Genomic DNA, 19,155 nt, shown 5'->3' with positions numbered 1-19,155 from the left:
AGAACATCTCTCTATGGCTCATTTTGGACTTGCCGTTACACATTGCATCAGAGTTTAGACATTAACTTATACGCAACAGGAAGAGGAGCCACTATGATGCAGTGTTTCAAGGAAATATTCAGAGCCCTTAGCCCTAACCAAACCATGACTGAACCTATAGCTTTGACTATGAATATGACAATCTAGGTGATATGCTGTAGCCTACATATGCCAAAATACCTTAAAACAACTAAGCCTCCTTTTGGACAGATCCACTCACATTACGATACTGATATTTTATTGCTAAACTAAGATAAAACCACATTTTCCTAAGGCCTGCCCGCAGATGTAAGTCATTACTATTGTGCTTGATTCATCAATGAGTTGATACATCAGAACCTGGGGGGAAAAAGTGACTGGAAATCTGTTGTAAGAGTACAACAGTTGGTTCTGTGGTAGCTCCTTCCCTCTCTGTGTGTAGTAATAGTCTTCTGTGCAATCAATTATTTCATTTACTCTTGAAATTAACAAAAAAAGGAACTAACAGGGAGGGAGAGAGAGAGAGAGAGAGAGAGAGAGAGAGAGAGAGAGAGAGAGAGAGAGAGACAGAGAGAGAGAGAGAGATGTGCAAATGCATCGATACTTTTTCATTCTTTTACAAAATACACCTTTCTGTCCCAGCCTTTCCAACTGGATCCTGTGAGCCGTTTCCAAGGAAACTGATCCCGCAGCATCTCCTCCGGTGATCTGGCCTGAGTGAGCAAATCAAATTATAAGACATCTGCAAAGAGCAAACACAGATACACTCCCTCTGTCTCTGTCTCTCTGGCACACACACACACACACACACACACACACACACACACACACACACACACACCCCATACAAACAATATCCTGTAGCCTGAGCTCAAAACATCCATGACTGTAAGTTGCCCAGTATGTAAATTCAGGTGGCATAGACTTAATATGAAGTCAACAAGACAAGTAAAGCCTGTTTCTTCCTTTGTTTTGCTTTTTTGGCCATTATAGTGCACCATTTTTTTTAACTTTTACTTAAAAGCCATTTTATCAGAAAATTTATAACAGGTTTTGCTTGAATAATGTTTGAACAAGGAACAACAAAAAATATTTGCAAATGCAAATAACGAACCTCTCAAACCCAAGATTGTCCCATAAGATCTTCTGTTGGATAGCTTAAAAGCTAAGGAAAGAAAACACTTCCTTTCCTACACTTGACTACATATATATTGAATATTTCAACACTTCATTGAACCTTTTCCTATTGGCCTATGGTATATTACATAGAGCAAAATATTCAAACACAGTCGTCAATGTTTAAAACGGCTGTGTCACTGCATCAAATAGAAATATTCTAATTGTTTCTATAATTTTATACACGTTTCTCTTTAGTTCAACTTGATATTTTAGGTATATTTGGTCAATTTGAAGTCATGTGTGGGATTAAACATTATAAACGTATTTATAACGATAATATGGTGGTTCAGGGCATAGACTGTGTATATACTGTAAGTCTATGGTTCATGGTCAACAGAGAGATGGAGCACTGTGACAACATATTATTGGAGGTGTTACTCGTTTACATTTGGTACAGCAGCGCCACCTTGTGTTTTTAGAGTTATCATGATTTTGACACAAATTGACCCTGACATATACTCCCACATGACATCCACAGCTCTCTAGCAGTCCCTTAGCTTTACATTTTGAGCAGGCTTTTACTAAATGTTTATTTTGCCACCACATCTATGGCACAACTATCAGAAACAAGTAAAGGCTTAAGGAAAGTTTATCTGGCCTAACAGATCAACAGAGAAGAGCAGAACACACCCTCTCTGGCTTGTCAGGACGTATTGTAGCATAGCTGAGGTGAACAGTTGCCAGTGGAGGATGTGCTGAGCTGATGTTAATCAAAGGAAGATTGCACTTAGGACGGAAAGGCCAATACTGTAACACAATGCAAGACTGCATGTTTCTTAAGATCCTGAAGGTTAAACCCACCTACAATGGCAGCGTGGAGCAAACAGTGAAATCCTGGTAAAGAGGAGCAAGTTAATTCTTGTCTGACCGATAAAATAATAATTATACACATTAGAGAGGGAATGTAGAAGACAACACTGTGTTTGACGAACATGAACATGTTGAATATTTCTTTTGAATGAAAGTAATGAATGAGAAAATTTAAAGACGAGAATCTTTGTGTATGCTTTTTGGTAATTCAGCACAGCCTACACTTTCAGTACTGTTTTAAGAAGTCATTTAATATATTTTTAAGATATATTACATTAGGTGCTGTGTTTAGATAGACTGAACAGGAAGTATAGGCAAGACCCTTTCCTTTTTTTAACATGTGTGTTCTGTGAAACTTGTAAATCTGTACATTTTCAGACTATTTGCATCATGAAGTCATTGACATTCTTCTACTTCCGTTGCAGTGAACGCCAAGTTATGTGCACATATCCACCTCTGATGAAATGAACTAATGCTGTGGTTTCCAGACATTAATCAGTTCAGTAGATCAGTACTTGTTGGAGGTTGCAGCACTAACTGCATGTCAACACAGCCTATCGCACCCATTGATCAAACTCCTTTAATAGTCAACGTGCCACACCGATTCAGAGCATCAAATTAACCTAAATATATCAGATAGTGGTCCTCAAATATACTTATTCAGTTGCCCTACATCAGTAAGCTTTATAGTAACAATTCACTTGTAAGCCGTTTAGTCAAAGAGATACAGTTCAACTGTGCCACAGTGTGGTGAAAATAGAGTATTACACCAAAACAAGCATCTGGTTTAAACACCACTGCCACCCTCTGGAAACACTTTGTTATATTAAGTTTTTACACTAGACAGACCTGAGAGGTGTTTCAGATACAACTAATTTACAGCTATAGAGTGTAGTTTCTGTAATCCCCATGAGTAATTCTAAGTAATAACAACACTGTCAGTGCATCCACATGATACAAGCCTTCCGTTGTGCACCCCCCCTCCCCCACGCAGTTGCTAGTAGCCAAGGAGGACACGGAGGATTAAAAAAACAAAATGGACTCCGAAGTAATTATCTTCACTTGAGCTTCTGTACGCTAAAGACACCGGATGCCACAATCTTCTGAACATAGCCATGCTGAGAAATACAGAGAAAGTTGTGTGGAGCTGATGGTCTTAATTAGCTTTGTATCAACTCATTTGGCAATGGCTTGAATGTAACGGACGTTCATTAATATCAAAAAGTTATGCACTTAAGCTTTAGCGCTTCATCTCTGGTGTGAATATAGTCTGGAATACTTTGAAGAAGAGAATACAGAGCAGAAAAATCAATACAGCTGAAGGCTATGTTAGGTGATCCAGAGAGAGTACAGGTCTCTGCAAGTTAAACTGAAATCTTAATGGCAACCATTACATCTACCCCTGAATGGGTAGAGTTCATAACCACGCTTGCTTTGTGGAATTAAGGAACCAATTTAAGAAAACAGTTTACTGTGTCTAGCTTGGAAAAATGCCCTACAGGTAAATAAAATATGACAAAGTACTGAAACCCTTTTAATTAAATCCGCACAGTATTTATTGATCAAACAAAGCCGAAGAGTACTTTACAATAGATGGAGAAAAAACTTCAGACCTTAACATGCAAGGTAAAAAGTTGTGCGTGTTTATATTTAAAGTTAATAACAGTTAATATTATTGATGATGGTTTGTTAGCTGTTTTGAAGATGTCATGAGGCACACTACAGAGGTAAAGGTGCAACAGCATGTCTAGCAGTGAACTGTCCTGATCAATAACGGCTGCCGATTTTAGATCTTTCCCGGGAAACTTCCATTCTCTATCTGCTCGTCCCATTTGCCGACCTGCGGGAGATATCAGAGAAAACATTAGACCCATCTGACAACAAACTAATGTTCAAGCATCAGCAGAACTGTAGCTTTACATCAACAGTAGTAGTTTCATGTCAGTCCCTAGAACACAGCACCGACACAGATATGAGATGTCTAGGCCTTGGGTACAGAATGTGGTTTAAGATAGTCTCACAGCTGTTATGTGATGTCATGTGCAAATTGCCTCATCAATTCAACAGCTGCAGTAGCTCTAAAAGAATCTCAAAATTAATGAGATTACCTAGAGATAACAAAGCAAAAATAAATTACAGAGAAGCAAAACCACACACACACAGAACTCAGAATATCAAGAAGCAGGAAAACAATGCGTATCTCTGGGATACATTAGCTAATCTTGTCTAGTCAGCACCAACAACATTCAGTGTGTGCGTCCAATGAAACTATTAGAAAGAAGTGTAGCGGTGCTTTCCACTTTTATACACCTTCCCATAAGGGTACTAGCTGTTATTCTATAACTTACCCAGCTCATGGGACAGAGGCTCTTGTAAACCCTCTGGTACCAATCACAGGGAGCCACATCCTGGTCTTTGGCTGACAGGGCCTTGTTGCACCTGTGGAAGTCTGGAGCAAAACACAACAAAAATGTGACACAATGTTCATACTAAAAACACCATAAAAAAGTAGCCACAGAGATCAAAGGGGCAGTCAGTACCAGCATGAAAATGTCTGGAGGGAACAAATTAATGACCAGAGATTTTGTTGTTTTGCTACATTTTATTAGCAAGATGACCAAGCTTCAATCCGAAGCGAAAAGTAATAACCATACCACTATGATGAAGCTGTTTTCATAAAACTAACTTTAGTTATAACCTTAAACGATTATAAAAGACACCTCAGACAATTTAAGTTTTGTCCTAACAGAAAGAAACTGATTTGTTTGGTGGGCTTGGAGCTCAAGCACAATATTATCACTTTTGTATTTATTATTATTATTTTTTTAAATCACCTTAAATAAAATTGGCCAATATTTTGTGTGGTGCTTGTGAAGTGAAGGCTGAGGAAAAACTGGCACAACACACCGCCTTATTCACCTCACCTTGGGAGGAAAGGGGAAGGTCCCCTCCTACTCAGATGGGGCGCCTAACATGACAGGGCTAATACCTGAAACAGCATGGCTAATAACATCTGAACCGACCTGCATATCAGAGTGCTGGAAAAAAACTCTCTCAGAGGATAAGTAATGGTTAGGCCCTTCAATTTTTTGTTGTGTTTTATGACCAATGGATTAATCAGAATACTGATTCCAGTTGAGTATATAGTCGATAATTTGCTGAACTTGTTAAAAAAGTAATTTTAAAAATACTACCAATTAGAGCTGTGACGGTTTGTGTATTTATGCCGAACCGTCACAGTATGTGGGTCACGGTACGGTGCACACAGCCGTGTTTCCTTCATTCTCTTGATTTTCACCATATAGCCCAGTTCTACGATATGTACTGTAGATTGATGCACGTAATACGGAACCAAATTGCACAAGCACGAGTTGTGCCCGGAAACAGTTAGCTGTACGCCGTTAGCAACAGGTGCTTAAGTTAGAGAGTTGTGTATAAAACAAGGACGGTGTATCAGGGTATGTGAATCGAAACACAGCCAACATGCTTACGCACATTCAACGACATCACCCAGATGAAGGAAAAAGCTCAGTTTTTTATTATTCTATTGCCTGTTGTGTCCTGTTACCTTTTGGGAAAGTGTTCAGTGTAATAAAAGTTTTTGAAATGTTCCTTGTTTTTATAATGAAAATAGTTTACCAAAGTTGCCAGTGGGCAAAATGTTACCTCAGTCCCCAGCAAGAGGATTGTGTCTGTCCTTTGATACTTGCACTACAGTCTGTTCAAAATAAATGAAAATAAACATATCTTTATGCATCTGCTTTTTTTTCCGCTGTTCCGAACTCGCACTAAACCATCACTCCTAAACCAGGCTATGAACTGAACTGTGACTTGTGTGTACCTATTACTACCAATGTCATGTGGAGGTCATATTTTAATTTCAAGTGAAAGTGTTCTTAGAAGTTAAACTATGCCTGATTTGCACGCTACCGTTAACTGCCAGCTATCTTGTGGGGAACAGGGTAAATTTGATGGTCGTTTCTACACAAGATTTTATAAATGTATACAAAAGATTTTACCAAAACCAAAAACTTGCTGATGAATGCACATTTTATTGGTGCACCTAAAAAAAAATACCACGATTATGTGTGTAAGTGCTTTGACAAACATGTCATGTTTGTTAAACTAACATTATGATGCAGTATACACATCATGACAAGTTCAGGTATTTTCTCAGGTGTCCTGTCCTTGGATGCTGTGTTCGAACAGTTTTATCAACTTTTTCACAGTCTTATAAACGAGTAATCACAACATGTTCTCACCCAGGTAGTTCTGGAAACAGTTGCGGGTCTGGTTGGTGTTGGGGAATCGGGCGTCAAAAGGAGCCGTCCTGTAGTTCTTGATCTTCTCATCAAAAGTGTCAGACATCTTTATGAGCCCACCCCCCCAGCAAGAAAAAAAAAAAAAAAAAAAAAAAAAAAGGGGAAAAAAAAAAAAAAAACACAAAAATTTAAAAAAACTTAAATGAACAGAGCTATCCCAGTGTTACGTCAGTATAATGCTCAATGTTATCTGGCTAAGCTAAATATACCGTGGTGATCAATGTTATATTTAGGTTAGCTTTGTTTACGCTTTACGCAATGCTAGTTCATTTATCAAACCTAATGATAACTATCTAACTCTGATAAGTTTACTGTCAGAAACAAATACTGACACGGCCACATATCTTTGAATACAAGCTAGCATAGTTTGCATAGCTTGACAAAGTGTTGCCAGTTAGCTAATCTTAGCTGTTAGCTCGTTGCTAACATGTTAATATATCTAGCTAGATCTTGTTAGACAACACATTTGAGGACGCCTGTTGTTCCAGGAGTTTGGTAAGTCAAAACATCAGAGAGCTTGAGCAATATAAGCTTAAAGTTTGCACAAAGCACACAAAGTTTAGGAGTTAACAACAGCTAACCTTGGTACGGTTCTTGATGTGTCCTCGGTGCGCTCCGGAAACATGCCCTCTTACGTCGACGCGCTAAGGATGCTGGGATATCGGCTGACGGGCGGGCGGGAGCATAGCATAGACATAATACATGAAGTTTATATATTTCTAAAATATGTTTTATTCATTTTTGTTGAGCAATAACAACTATCACTAGCCTGTCTCATAATAGAGGGATCAGTTTAGCTTACAAATCGAATGCAACAGAGACAAAATAGACCAATCACAGTGGAATATTATGTTGCTTTGATATTTCCCGCCTCAGCAGTAGGATGGATCAGCACAAAACTACAGTATGTTGGTGGTTTAATGAGAATCAGTATCGACATGCTAATGTAGTCATTTTTAAAGGTGTATTATTTTGAAACAAATAAAGTAGGTTACCTAATTTTGGACGCAAAGCTTAAAGCAACACTCCACACATATTTTAGTACCAAACAGGCTTGTAGATTTGAAATGTGGCTGACAAAATTTAGAACTAATTTTAAATTTAGTATGGCTTCCTCTGAAGAGGACTGCTGTGGTCAGTTTGAATTTGCTTTCAATAAATACATTTTTAAGTAGCCTACATATAACAACATTAATCTTTGGGCTTGGCTTAGATATTTTGAGTAAAAATATATAAAGTCCTAGAAGTCACAAATCATTGCTAAAGTGTCAAAGTTAAATTTTCTCAAGTGGTGTCTAAAGTAATCAGATTGTTGGCTCAAAGTCATTGACCGGAGTCCCCTCAGGCCACAAGAAAACACAGCATTTATGATGTAACCACTTGAACGTAGAATTCATTTTAAAGTCCTTTGATTAAATATTTATTTTTAATGTTTGACAAAGTCACTCACAGTAGGCCTATAGTCTGTATTCTTCTGTTCCTTATATATGATTGGCAAGGAGGCCAACTACAGTCAGACCTAATTTGATGTATCAATATGATGCTGACTTATGATAATATCAGGCTAATGTTACAGCTATTGTACATGTTATCCACATTTAACTTGAAGTAACCTGTTCTCTTCTCCCTCAGTGACACTTTGAATCAGTGGAGGAGCCTTTGAAATGGGAAAAGGGTTAGTGACCCGTGTTGATGACGTATTCAGTCTAGAAATGCAGATTTTGGAGGATCCATCCCCTGAACTGGGACACAGAGCCAGTCTCCTTTCTCTTTCCATTGCCATCTTCCTGTCAAAGAAAAGGTCAAAGATCGCAGGTGTCTCTGTCGCTCCCTTGAGCTTCCTGTCTCGCTGTGAGTGTTTCCTTCATCCTCTTTCCAGCTAAACTTCAAACTGGGCCCTTTGTATGTTTTGTGATCTGTTCTAATAAAAATCACAACGTCGTACAGGATTTAAATGGACACATTCTTGGGAATCTTATGTGGCTTTGAAACCCTAAACTTTATTAGGATGAAACAGAGACCCCATATGTGTATAATCCAGTCAGACCAAAAGATAGATATCTAGATTGCTTTGTGATGTATAATACAGTATGCAATATTCCCAATAAGGCCTTAAATTGTATATGTGTGTGTAAATTCACCCTTCTCTTGCTCTCTACCAATGTCTGCCTTTCTCTCTCACTTAGTCAGGATATAGGTGTTGTCCACTGCAAAGGAAGGAAATTCTGTCACTTAGAACAATGGGCCTGTTTCTCTATCTATAGACCCAGAGAGGCTGAGAGCCAGAGGGCGAGAGGGAGCAGATCTTTTTCAGTTAGAGAGAAAAGAAAAGGAAAAAGGTATTTTAGTTAAGTGAACTTATTTGAACTAATGGATATTAGGAATTAGAGATGTATATGTATATGTGTGTTAGGTTTAGGCCCTTTTGAAAATGGAATATCGTCACGGGAAAAAGGAAACGTACAAGGTTATTAGATTATTTTGAGCTGCGTATTTGCATTTCGGTGGCGAAGAATCCTCATAACACACTATAGAAGGATCAGTAGTAACTGTGGGTAAGTGTATTCAAAATCTAACGACTGAAAGCATTGGGATTTCTTTCTTGTACAGTTTTGATTTCATGTTTTTTTTTTTTTTTAAATATTCCACCAAAACATCTCGGAAGGATTAAAAACTGCTGTCTTTTCTGCGTAAAATGACAGCATAGATTTTAGGTGTGGACACACATGTCAAGACATAACAAGTAGTGTTGTTAGAAATCACATTTTACAAGGTGGTAGTTTTCCAGAGGAATGATTTTGTTTAGGCCTCCAAATTCCACCTGTGAGGTGGAAAAAAGCAAGTGTGATCCTTTATTTTGATTGTAATTTACGTAGAAATAATACTGAGAATAGGACAGAGAGTGACCTTTGGAGTGGGTATTTCCCTGTCAGTGCAACAGCTGGACCCGAGTCCTACAAAAGATGCTTCCTGTTTGAGAATGGGAAATTCACGCTATAATTTTCAGGGGCTGATTGGGGTGTTTTGAGTTAATTTCTTTCTGTTTGTTTTCACCATGTTGACAACCTGCTGTAGGTATCCTGTTGATATGTTTTAATGGTGACATCATGCCATTGTTATATTGTTTCAATCCTGGCATTGCTGAGCCACATTCCTCGCTACAGTGTGGAAGCAGATTAAGCAGATTAGGGGAAAAGTTACATTTACAGTATCTTGACATACTGCAGATTATTGAGTTAAAAACAACACATTTGTTCTCAATATCTGCATGTCTATGCTCTCCCTCTGTCAGATGGAGGGGTCTGGCAGTCCTCGCTTCAGAAAGCTCCATTTCCCAGTGGGTCTGTGGATCAACTCGCCCAGGAAACACTTTGCCAAACTAGGGGGTCGCTGGCCCAGCGCTATCTCTGTCAAGTTAGTCTGAAGTTCTCTTAAACTCACTTTTTTATCTCCTGTTTTGCTTCTATGTCATGTACATTTGTTCTCTTGTTATGCAACTTTCATGTCAGTTATTGTTTAGTTAGAATTCAGTGCCTGATTGTTGAATGAATAGTATATGTATTGATGTCAGTCATCTTATCTTACTTCCACTGTCATTAGTATCCTTTCAACCCTGTAACCCTTCCCTCTTTTATTTTAGTCCTTGTTGTTTGTCCGTGTTTAGTCAGTCATAATTCACAGCTGACTGGTCCCTTCCTTTCTCCTTCCTCTCTCTTCCATCTGTCTTCCCCTCCTCTGTTGTTCCCAGGTCGACCACCAGCTCTGACGCAGCCTCCCTCCACGAGGCCCCCTCTGCTCCTTCCTCTTCCCTTTCTATCTCCACCCCCTCGCTGGCTTCCCCTACCCCATCCCCATCTCCTTCCCCGGCCTTCCTCAGGCCGCGGCCTGCTGGGACCCAGTCCCGCACAAAACGCCTTTCCCATCTCTTCCTGCGAGGGCGCTCTAACAGCGACAGGGACCGAGCAGTGGGGGAGAGGGAGAGAGAGGTTTGGGCTCATTCAGCTGCCCCCTCCTCCCACCACTACTTGCCCCCTGCCTCTTCCTCTGCCCCGGGCCTGATCAAGATCTATGGGGATGCCCTCTCTAGTGGGGCCAACTATCGCTCCCTGCTGGCCAACATTCACTCTACAGCCAGACAGCTCATCGCCCAGGTCATCACCCGGTACACTGAGAGGGAGAGGGAGGAGACAGATGACGCAGGTATGAGAGAGGGAAATTTTCTCTCATTTGGACCTGTGCTGCGACCCATTACTGGGAACTGTTTGCTCAAATATTTAAACCAATTGGGAATGACTTAATATAAACATAAACAGCGGTGTTATGGAAAAATAATTTCCCCCCTTTCCTCCTCCCTTCCTCCATTACCTTCTAGTTCTCCAGAAACACAGCCCAGAGGACTTCCTGTTATGTGATGTCATTGGAAAGCCCATCCAGCAGCCAGATGGAGCTATCAAATGGGAGACAGAGTGCCGGAGAAGCGTTGCCCCATGGGAATGTCCCTTGTTGTTAGTGGACATGTGGCGGCCTAAGGACGGATTTGAGCGGCGCTTTGAAATCCAAAGAAAGGAAGACTATGAGAGAGAAGAGAGGGAGAAGGAGAAGGAGCGTGAGAGGGAGGGAGAAAACTATCAAGGTATGTGTAAGACTCAACAGGCAGGTTCTCTTTGTACACGACACAGGGTCAGACTGACCGATCCTCTGCTCGTCTGGGCAACAGGTGTGCGCTGGCGGCGGAGCAGGATGTCATCAGGGGGCGGACCAGAGGAGAGCGAGCGTGGTCACCGTGGAAGAAACTCAGAGCTCAGGAGGAGCATCAGTGACATGAACCTGAGTCTGCGGCGTCGGCAAGGCAACCACGTCAGCAAACAACCTAACAACAACGGAGGAGTGCAGGACAGGAAGAACATTGTCAGCATGATCAACCCACAGCACGGAGAGGTAGAGAAGATGATGTGGTGAGGAAAAAACGTAATCAATCACGCATGTGGCGTTCTAACAATCATGTCTTAACCCGCTTTTTCTTCAGATTAGAGCTTCAAAAGCTGAAGCAAAGGTTGGATGGACGAACCAGCCTGCGGAGGACGAGAAAGATTACTCCAGCTGTGACCTGGAAGTGATGTCACAAAGTTTGATCCTTCCACCCACAGACCGGCCCTACTTCCTGTTGCTGCAGGGTTACGATCAGAGCAAGGCAAGACACGCTGACAGATGATATCACACACACAAAACACTCACAAACAACACCCACACACACGTACACTATGTAAACACAGGCACACACACATTTATGTTGTATACTTTATAGCAAGGTGCACGCACACTAATGTGCACATATACAAACTAACAGACATTTTTATAGAGGATTTGTGCAGATGTACACGCGTCCACACACCCAGTACATGACATAATACCTGCATGTCTGTAATCGCCACATACCATCAGGATTTCCATCCCTCTACAAGCCTCTCCCATTCATCGTACTGCACAAAACAGCCTCAGAGCAACACAATGCCTCAACAATTTATCCACCGAACGCATAAAACCCCTCTGTGTACATCACACAGGTCTCCATTGTAGCAAACTGTGACACACTTCATACCTTATCAACCGCCTTCTGTTCAACTTAACATCTCTAAGATGGACAAGATTGATATAAACCATAGCACTTAAAAGATAACAGACCTCCCTGACTTTCTTCTGCTCTCCACTTTGTGTTTTGTTTAGGATTTTGTTTTGTACATCATGGCGGGACATACGCATGTGTTTGGAAGAAAGCCCACAATAAGGGAGAGAGAGAAGGATAGAGAGAGGGAGAGGAAGGGGAAGAGGCCTCTGAAGGTGGACACGTTCCTCTCTGCTCATGACCTCTTGGCCAGACACTTATTGGTCAGGAGAGACTCAGCTGTTCCCGAGACGCCCAACAGACAGGGTACTAACAGTCACTGACTCATGTCATACTTAGATCCATGGTGCACCTGCTGTTTACCTAAATCTAATTTTATTTTATCGTAGCTCTGATGCGGCCCTTCAGAGGAGGCGCAGTCACACACAACGGAGTGGCCCTTTACAGGGAGACGGTCCTAAAGCCTGGGGATGTGATTGGCTTGGGGAACCACTTCCTTTTCCTGTATCGTGACCCACGTGTGACTCCAGCTCCACCGCTGGCATTGACCCTGCCATGGCAGGTGGATGCCTCCACCACCTGCTGCCCCTCAGGGTTGGTGGACAGACAGGAAGCTCTCAGGCACTACCTGGGGTCTACGGAGGCAGTTCTGAAGTTTCATCCCCGTCACGCAGATGCTCTGTTACAGGTGAGACAGGCAGATAAAGAAGCTCTTACTAACTGTCCATTTATCCGGTATCATAGAGAAATGGCCCTAATGACATGCAATTACATATTTATCCCTTTTTTCTCTTAGGAGATTATCTCCAAAAATTCCTCCCCAGACTCTGGAGGTGGACCTTTAGCTCCCGCTTATCTCCTGTCACTCATGATAGATCATGCCTCCAAACATCTGGACCCCGCGCTCACGCCACAGATATTACTCAAGTCAGCAAATCTAATTAAAGAAATTGTCTGGGTAAGTAAAAAACAACAGCCCAATATCTAAAATAAAAAAAAATAAAAAAGATATGTGGAGTGTCCTGGTGGCCTGGGAGTAATGGTGCCAAGCATGAGCCGCAACAATGACAACAACCATGGACCTTTGTTACATGTCATTTCCCATCTCTCCCCTCCTTTCTGGTCATCTACTGTTAGCTCTGTGAAGCATAAAACGTCCAATAAATACAAGAAAAACCTACTTAGGAACAGCGGTGCATTGGCATGTTAACATGCTAAGAAGATATAATGTTTGCCATTTTTACTATCTTAGTTTAATGTGTTAGCATGCTAACATTTGGTAATTAACACTTAACACAGTACAGCTGAGGCTAATGGGAATGTCATTTGTTTTGCAGGTATTCCGTTACAAACTAAAGTTTTGTACATATTATAATTTTGACCTGATGATGGTGCTAGATTAAAGATCAGAAGTTCACCAAAGTTATTACAATTCAACCCAAATGGGGTAATACATGTCTGAAACAAATTGTATGGCAATCCATCTAATAATTATCAACACAATTTAGTAAATGATAAAAATGTCAACTTGCTGGTGGTGCCAGAGAAAAAGTCAGGTAATCAACATAGACAGTATAGGATTTCTGGGAACCATGAATGTCACTCTATTTAACAGTTAGAGATATTTAAGTCTGGAGCAAAGGAGTGAATGGACTGACATAACCATCCATAGAGCCATGCCTGACATATAAAATGTGCCTCATGTTGTTAAGTATAATAATAAAATATCTCAGAGGTTTAGTGGTGGTTCATCTGAAGCATGAACCTTATCTGGGAACGTATTTCATGACAATATGGCCACGTCCTTACTTAAAACATGTACTGTAGGCAGAAAAACATCAGTTAGGCAGATTGAGATGTTCAGTCAGACAGAAAAACCAGCAGTCAGACACGTGCCCTTCATTGTGGCCTGCTACGTTGTGGACAGGCGCGAGGATGAGCTGATGTCACTGCCCTCCTGTTGGAAAATGTGCTGTAATTGTCCTGGCTGCAGGGCTAGACCCCGCTCCCCCTCCTCCTCCCCACACTAACCCGAGATGTCTCTTCTCTTCTGTCTCCAACTCTCTTTACAGGACAACATTAAGGAATTTGGGGATAAGCATCCCACGCAAAAGTAAGAACATTTTTGTTCTACGTCATGTTTCCTCTGTTTAGAGATCTACTGCCGAGTGATTCATGATACATTTGTGCTCGTGCTGTTATGTCTTTGGTACATTTTTGTGGTATGATGAAAGCATTATAACAAGGCGATGTTGAAAAAAAGGTTTAAATATAGTTAAGCAATAATAACTTAGTCTATTTTTACTCACAGTATGGTGTGTTTCTCTTTTAAAGCATGAAGAAAATACTGACAGGAGAATGTTCACAAATATTTTACAGCTAACATAACTTTGGCATTACATAAACGTGTCCAGTTCCACAGAGCAAGAAGGTGAGATAAGCACGCCGAATGTCCAGAAACTGTCCTTTGATCTTCGACCCCTGATGTTCTGGATGTCAAATGCCACAGAGCTCCTTAACTTCTTTCAGGTCAAAGTAGAAGCCATGGAGAAAGAGTGGGAGTTTGAAGGTTAGAGTGATTTGAAAAGACTGGAAATTACTGATTCAAGTACAAAAAATAGCCTTTAGAAGCTACGACCGTTTAATGAAATAAATTAGAAATCAAAGTGGGCATAACATCTTTAATTAATCTTACTGATCTTTTCTTTAAAGCTCCGGGGGACCCAGTTTTGACGGCTGACATGGACACCTGCTCAGAAGCTCTGGCGCAGCTGGATGACGTCATTATGCACACCTTCCAACAGTGTGTGTATCACCTCACCAAGGTACAGTATAAAAGTATGCTACTTTTCTAAATGTCGCTACACTGTTTTAGCAGTTAGCATACAAAAAAGTCAACAACTTTATTGCTTTGTATGTGTGACGCCAGGAATACTTTGGAATACCACTTTGAATTAAATTTCACAAAGCGACAAGCAAAATGTCTTTCTGAAGACTTAATACATATTTTTTTGTTTTCCAAGATGTTTCTGGAGCTGTCTCACCATGGCCATCCCCAACAACACCCACAATTTATTTTAATTCTTTCCAGCTGTGAGCAGCTCCTTCATTCTCTTTGTGCTTTGCATTCTGGGAGAATAGTGTGCATCAACAGCATATTTGCAAATTGACTGTAGTCAGTAAACATACCAATTTATAGTATGTATGTAGTTATTTCAATATACTTTATTTTGTAATTTAACCAGTGTAAAGACACTACATACTAAGAAAAAAACAGATTTTAGCATATTAGCTTACTAATTAGCACTAAACACACTAAGTACAGCTGAGGCTGATGGAAATTGTAAGTTTAAGTTTTGCAAGTATTTGGTCATAAATGACTCAAATAGCAGTTGAGACATTTTAATCAAAACCACAAATGTACAAAACATAATCCATCCAATATTTGTTGAAATATTTTAATGTGGCCCAAAATGGAGGACAGACCAACAGACAACTCTCCACCTTCCTCTCTATCATCTTCATTTGAACCCATCCCTATTTAATCTGAACCCTTCCCTGCCTTTATTCCAGCAATATATATATATATATATATATATATATATTATGTTTTAAATGTTTTGAAGAAATTAACTCAAGTTTCTGTCCTTTCTGTCCACAAAGACCCTGTACTCACTCCTCCCAGCGCTCCTGGACAGCAACCCATTCTCCGGTGAAGAGAAGGAGAAGGAGAAGGATGGAGCTCAGAGTGCAGAGGGAGAAGAGAAAGGAGGAGGGGAAGTAGAGGTGGATGACGTGTCCACCTTACCGCCCAAAGTTGCCGGGCTGGTGGAAGTGTATCGCTGTACTCTGATGCTATCGCGCGAGGCGTGTCTGTCCCCACCGCTCACCTCCCAAACCTTTGGCTACCTCTTCTTCTTCACCAACACCTCCCTGCTCAATACTTTGTTGGAGAGAGGTGAGAGGTCACAGGTTTAAGTGAGCCTATGTAACTTTTGCTGAACAGCAGGCACTGTGGCCACAAGTGACAATTAGAACATAATGATAAAATGTAACAGGAGCTCAAGTAGAGAAGAGTCACAAAGTTTGTGACAATGATCAGTTATACGGCAATATCTAGTTTCAAACAATAATACCAGACTAAGGAAGGTTGTAGCAGTGGTGTCTTTTATTGTTTATTATTATTAGAACTTTTCATTTGTAAAAGTAAGATTGTGTTATTTCTTCTTTCCAAAGTTAGATAGTCCTGCTTTAAAATCAAAGCTGCTGTTTAAGTGCTCTCTTTAATAATATAATTGGTTCTGAGTTCTCTCTCTCTCTCTCTCTCTCTCTCTCTCTCTCTCTCTCTCTCTTTCTCTCTCTCTCTAGATGGACTGTTTTCCTGGTCCAGAGCAGTCCAGATCCGTACAAACTTGGACCTGGTTCTGGACTGGCTACAGGGAGCGGGATTAGGAGACATTGCCTCTGAGTTTATGAAGAAACTGTCAGTCACAGTCAACTTCCTGTGTATTCCCAAGACTCGACTTATCCAGGTATCACAGCTACATGTGTAGGAAGCCTTCTCAGTCCTAGCCCAAGATTATTAACTGTCATACTGATTGACTATTAACCTCTCGTCTATCAGTCATCCTGGACCAGTCTACTGGAGGACCATGTCTTGTTAAGCCCTTCCCAGTTGCACCACCTGCTCACCCATTACAAGCTGGGTCCAACCAGAGCCCCACCAGCATCCTGGGCCCCTGTGCCAGGCACAGAGCTGAGTGGAGGTAAATAAATCTAACAGAGATAAGAATCCACCCAGGGAAATGATCTGTTAAGTCAATTCTTTCTTTTCCTTTTCTCATCTTTTAGACATCTTTGAGAGCTTCCTAGACCATCCTCCTCTAATCCTGCCAAATGAGACTCCACGCCTCGACCTCTCCCAGCCAATCCCGAGCCCCGAGCTCCAAAAGGAAGTGACATGTCTCCGCACCTTCTTGTGGGGACTCGACCAGGATGAGCTCCCTGCCAATCAGAGGACTCGGCTTTAAGGAAGCCCATATTTGTCTCTCCATGGAGGTCTCAGAAGTGAAAAGGAAATCACCAGAAACAGCTAAATGCACACCACAAAAAAATGCAAACCGGACATGTTTTCTGCATTTTGTTGCCTGGTTGTTGTTTTTTCATGACATTTCCATATCAATTCATTTATCTATTTAGATATTTTCAAGTAAAAGAAATGTATTGGCTTTGGTATGCCTTTATAGATTTCACAAAGCAGGGAGTAAAACATCAAGTCTGTTGGGCCATGCAGCGTTAGGCTTTAGGTGACTGTTTTCCTTGGCTTCCATGTATGTTTTTAAACTACTTGTTTTTAATAAAACGCTGAATTCTAGTCTAAAAGACCTACAGTTTCCGTGTGATCTTTGACAAGCTTGTTTCCCACAGCAGGGCCCCTTGGGCTTGGCAATCGCCTACACTTCCACACCAAAGGGATATTCCACAAGGTGGCGATGCAGGACTCATTCCCCTTTGACGTCAAATGATGAGTCTGCAGGTAGAATTGCTTGACTAAGGAGGCGATCAAACATCTACATTATCGTCTGCTCCAAAGGCACACTCTCATTTCCTGTAATCATGGTAGCATTTTACGAAGGGGTCATGACTCAAGAAAGCAAATGAGGCTGTGACGACCACACACAAAGGTTACCTTTACCAAGGTAAGCTGTCGTAAAGGTCAAAGACTTAAGAGCAGGGGAGATTTTCATTTCCCTTTGTTGATGTGACACACACAAGTGGTCTTTCATTCATTAATGTGGTACAATCCTATGGTCCTATTAAAGTGCAGCTCATTAAGCATAAATCAGCAAGTGGCTGTTATGAGCAGGCAGCAGACAAGTGATATCATCAACAGGAGTGAGTAACAGCTTAACTTGAACTGTCACAATTTGGTAATATCCAGTCAATTTCATCGTCTAGTCGGGCAGACCTCTTGAGAAAACAGTTCACCGCTTTCTTTGTTTTGAGAGAGAAGCTCTATGACGTCTCCACAAACTTATCATGCTCCTCCTTTTGGCGCCCGACCAAACGGCTTCCTTTCTTCCGGTCAGCCTCTCAGATGAATTCCTTTACGGTAAAAAGCTTTAAAAGAAAACACATCAATCCCGTGAGAGACCCCCTGCTTACATCATCACTGTTGCCTCCGGTTCTGTCTCCCCAATTTCTTACTGTGCTGACATCAAAAACATGCCACTGAGAAAGACCGGTTATAGATTATGAATCATAAGAAGAGTCTCTCTGTGGTCACATTTATCAATTAGGGGATTGTAATCACTCTCATTTGAAATTCAATGTGGTGTATGAGTGAGAGTGAGACTTTGTTTGTGTGCTAATTTCAACTTTCCAGTAATGTCAAACAGATGTAGTCTGTAGCTTTATAATTAACCACAGATGGGGTTCAGACTGGTATAGGTCCATGGTGATTGTGTGATATTACAGTAGTCTGTGATACAATACGGTGACCAATGTCTGAGTACTATCAAGTAACGTGTAAGGTTTAGTAAGCATGTGACACATATACACACACACACACACACACACCCACACAGTTTTATGTGATCTCAATCACTGACACAGACAAAATGTCATACACACTTTCACCCAGAATTGCGTAGTCATATACAGTACACACACAATACTCTTTCTCTGTCTCTCCACACACACACACACACACACACACACACACACACACACACACACACACACACACACACACACACACACACACACACACACACACACTAAGTAGACTTCACCCAGGTGCAGACTCCCACACCTGTTGTAGCAGCTCTCTGTAATTAGCTCAACACAATTATCATTGGTGGATGGAAGGGAGGGGAGGGTGAAGACAATGGGGCAGTTATTCTCTCCCTATCATCTCCTTCTCTCTCCCTGCTGTCGAGTAATGAAAGATTCTTCCCTTCTTCAAAGAGACGGAGTTTCCTACAAAACAGCTGAGTCAGAGGAGAAAAGAGAGAAGGATGAAAAGAAAAGGAGAACAGTAGGGAGGCGAGCGTGGTAATGCAATGCTGCTGGTGTGAGGCCCAGTGGACCACAGTGATTGTGCTCATTGTTGTTACACACAGGAGTCATTTTCAGGAACCCGAAAGGGCCCATGGCTCGCACACTAACAGCTACAAACTGGAATGGCCTCAGTATCTATTT

General features: G+C 41.2%; 2 protein-coding genes across 2 annotated transcripts; one reads left to right on the top strand and one right to left on the bottom strand.

Annotated features, from left to right (window-relative positions):
* Positions 1 to 3,536: 3,536 nt before the first annotated feature.
* On the bottom strand, positions 3,537 to 6,379 carry LOC120562612 (cytochrome c oxidase subunit 6B1). Its single transcript, XM_039806414.1, has 3 exons — positions 6,270 to 6,379; positions 4,356 to 4,456; positions 3,537 to 3,847 (listed from the first exon to the last, which is right to left on the bottom strand). Exons 1-3 carry the CDS (start codon positions 6,373 to 6,375, stop codon positions 3,794 to 3,796), a joined length of 261 nt encoding a protein of 86 aa, XP_039662348.1. The 5' UTR covers positions 6,376 to 6,379; the 3' UTR covers positions 3,537 to 3,793.
* A 2,211-nt stretch (positions 6,380 to 8,590) lies between these two features.
* On the top strand, positions 8,591 to 17,336 carry rasip1 (Ras interacting protein 1). Its single transcript, XM_039806412.1, has 16 exons — positions 8,591 to 8,884; positions 9,622 to 9,743; positions 10,078 to 10,529; positions 10,702 to 10,962; positions 11,047 to 11,267; positions 11,356 to 11,520; positions 12,054 to 12,258; positions 12,342 to 12,640; positions 12,749 to 12,910; positions 14,025 to 14,065; positions 14,367 to 14,521; positions 14,665 to 14,777; positions 15,616 to 15,910; positions 16,321 to 16,484; positions 16,577 to 16,718; positions 16,804 to 17,336. The coding sequence occupies exons 2-16, from the start codon at positions 9,622 to 9,624 to the stop codon at positions 16,980 to 16,982; spliced, it is 2,976 nt and encodes a 991-aa protein (XP_039662346.1). The 5' UTR covers positions 8,591 to 8,884; the 3' UTR covers positions 16,983 to 17,336.
* The last annotated feature ends 1,819 nt before the right edge of the window (positions 17,337 to 19,155 follow it).

This window comes from Perca fluviatilis, chromosome 7, assembly GCF_010015445.1.
Source record: "Perca fluviatilis chromosome 7, GENO_Pfluv_1.0, whole genome shotgun sequence".
Classification (NCBI taxonomy): Eukaryota; Metazoa; Chordata; class Actinopteri; order Perciformes; family Percidae; genus Perca; species Perca fluviatilis.
Note: the sequence above shows the minus strand (reverse complement) of the source record. Positions and strands in the feature narration are given on the sequence as shown.

Coding starts and splice junctions, on each gene's coding strand:
- LOC120562612 (XM_039806414.1), bottom strand. CDS start 6,375: ATGTCTGACACTTTTGATGAGAAGATCAAGAACTACAGGACGGCTCCT. Junction 4,457..6,269: donor CTGTTTCCAGAACTACCTGG/GTGAGAACATGT, acceptor GTTTTGCTCCAG/ACTTCCACAGGTGCAACAAG. Junction 3,848..4,355: donor GCCTCTGTCCCATGAGCTGG/GTAAGTTATAGA, acceptor TATCTCCCGCAG/GTCGGCAAATGGGACGAGCA.
- rasip1 (XM_039806412.1), top strand. CDS start 9,622: ATGGAGGGGTCTGGCAGTCCTCGCTTCAGAAAGCTCCATTTCCCAGTG. Junction 15,911..16,320: donor CAATACTTTGTTGGAGAGAG/GTGAGAGGTCAC, acceptor CTCTCTCTCTAG/ATGGACTGTTTTCCTGGTCC. Junction 16,485..16,576: donor CCAAGACTCGACTTATCCAG/GTATCACAGCTA, acceptor CTCGTCTATCAG/TCATCCTGGACCAGTCTACT.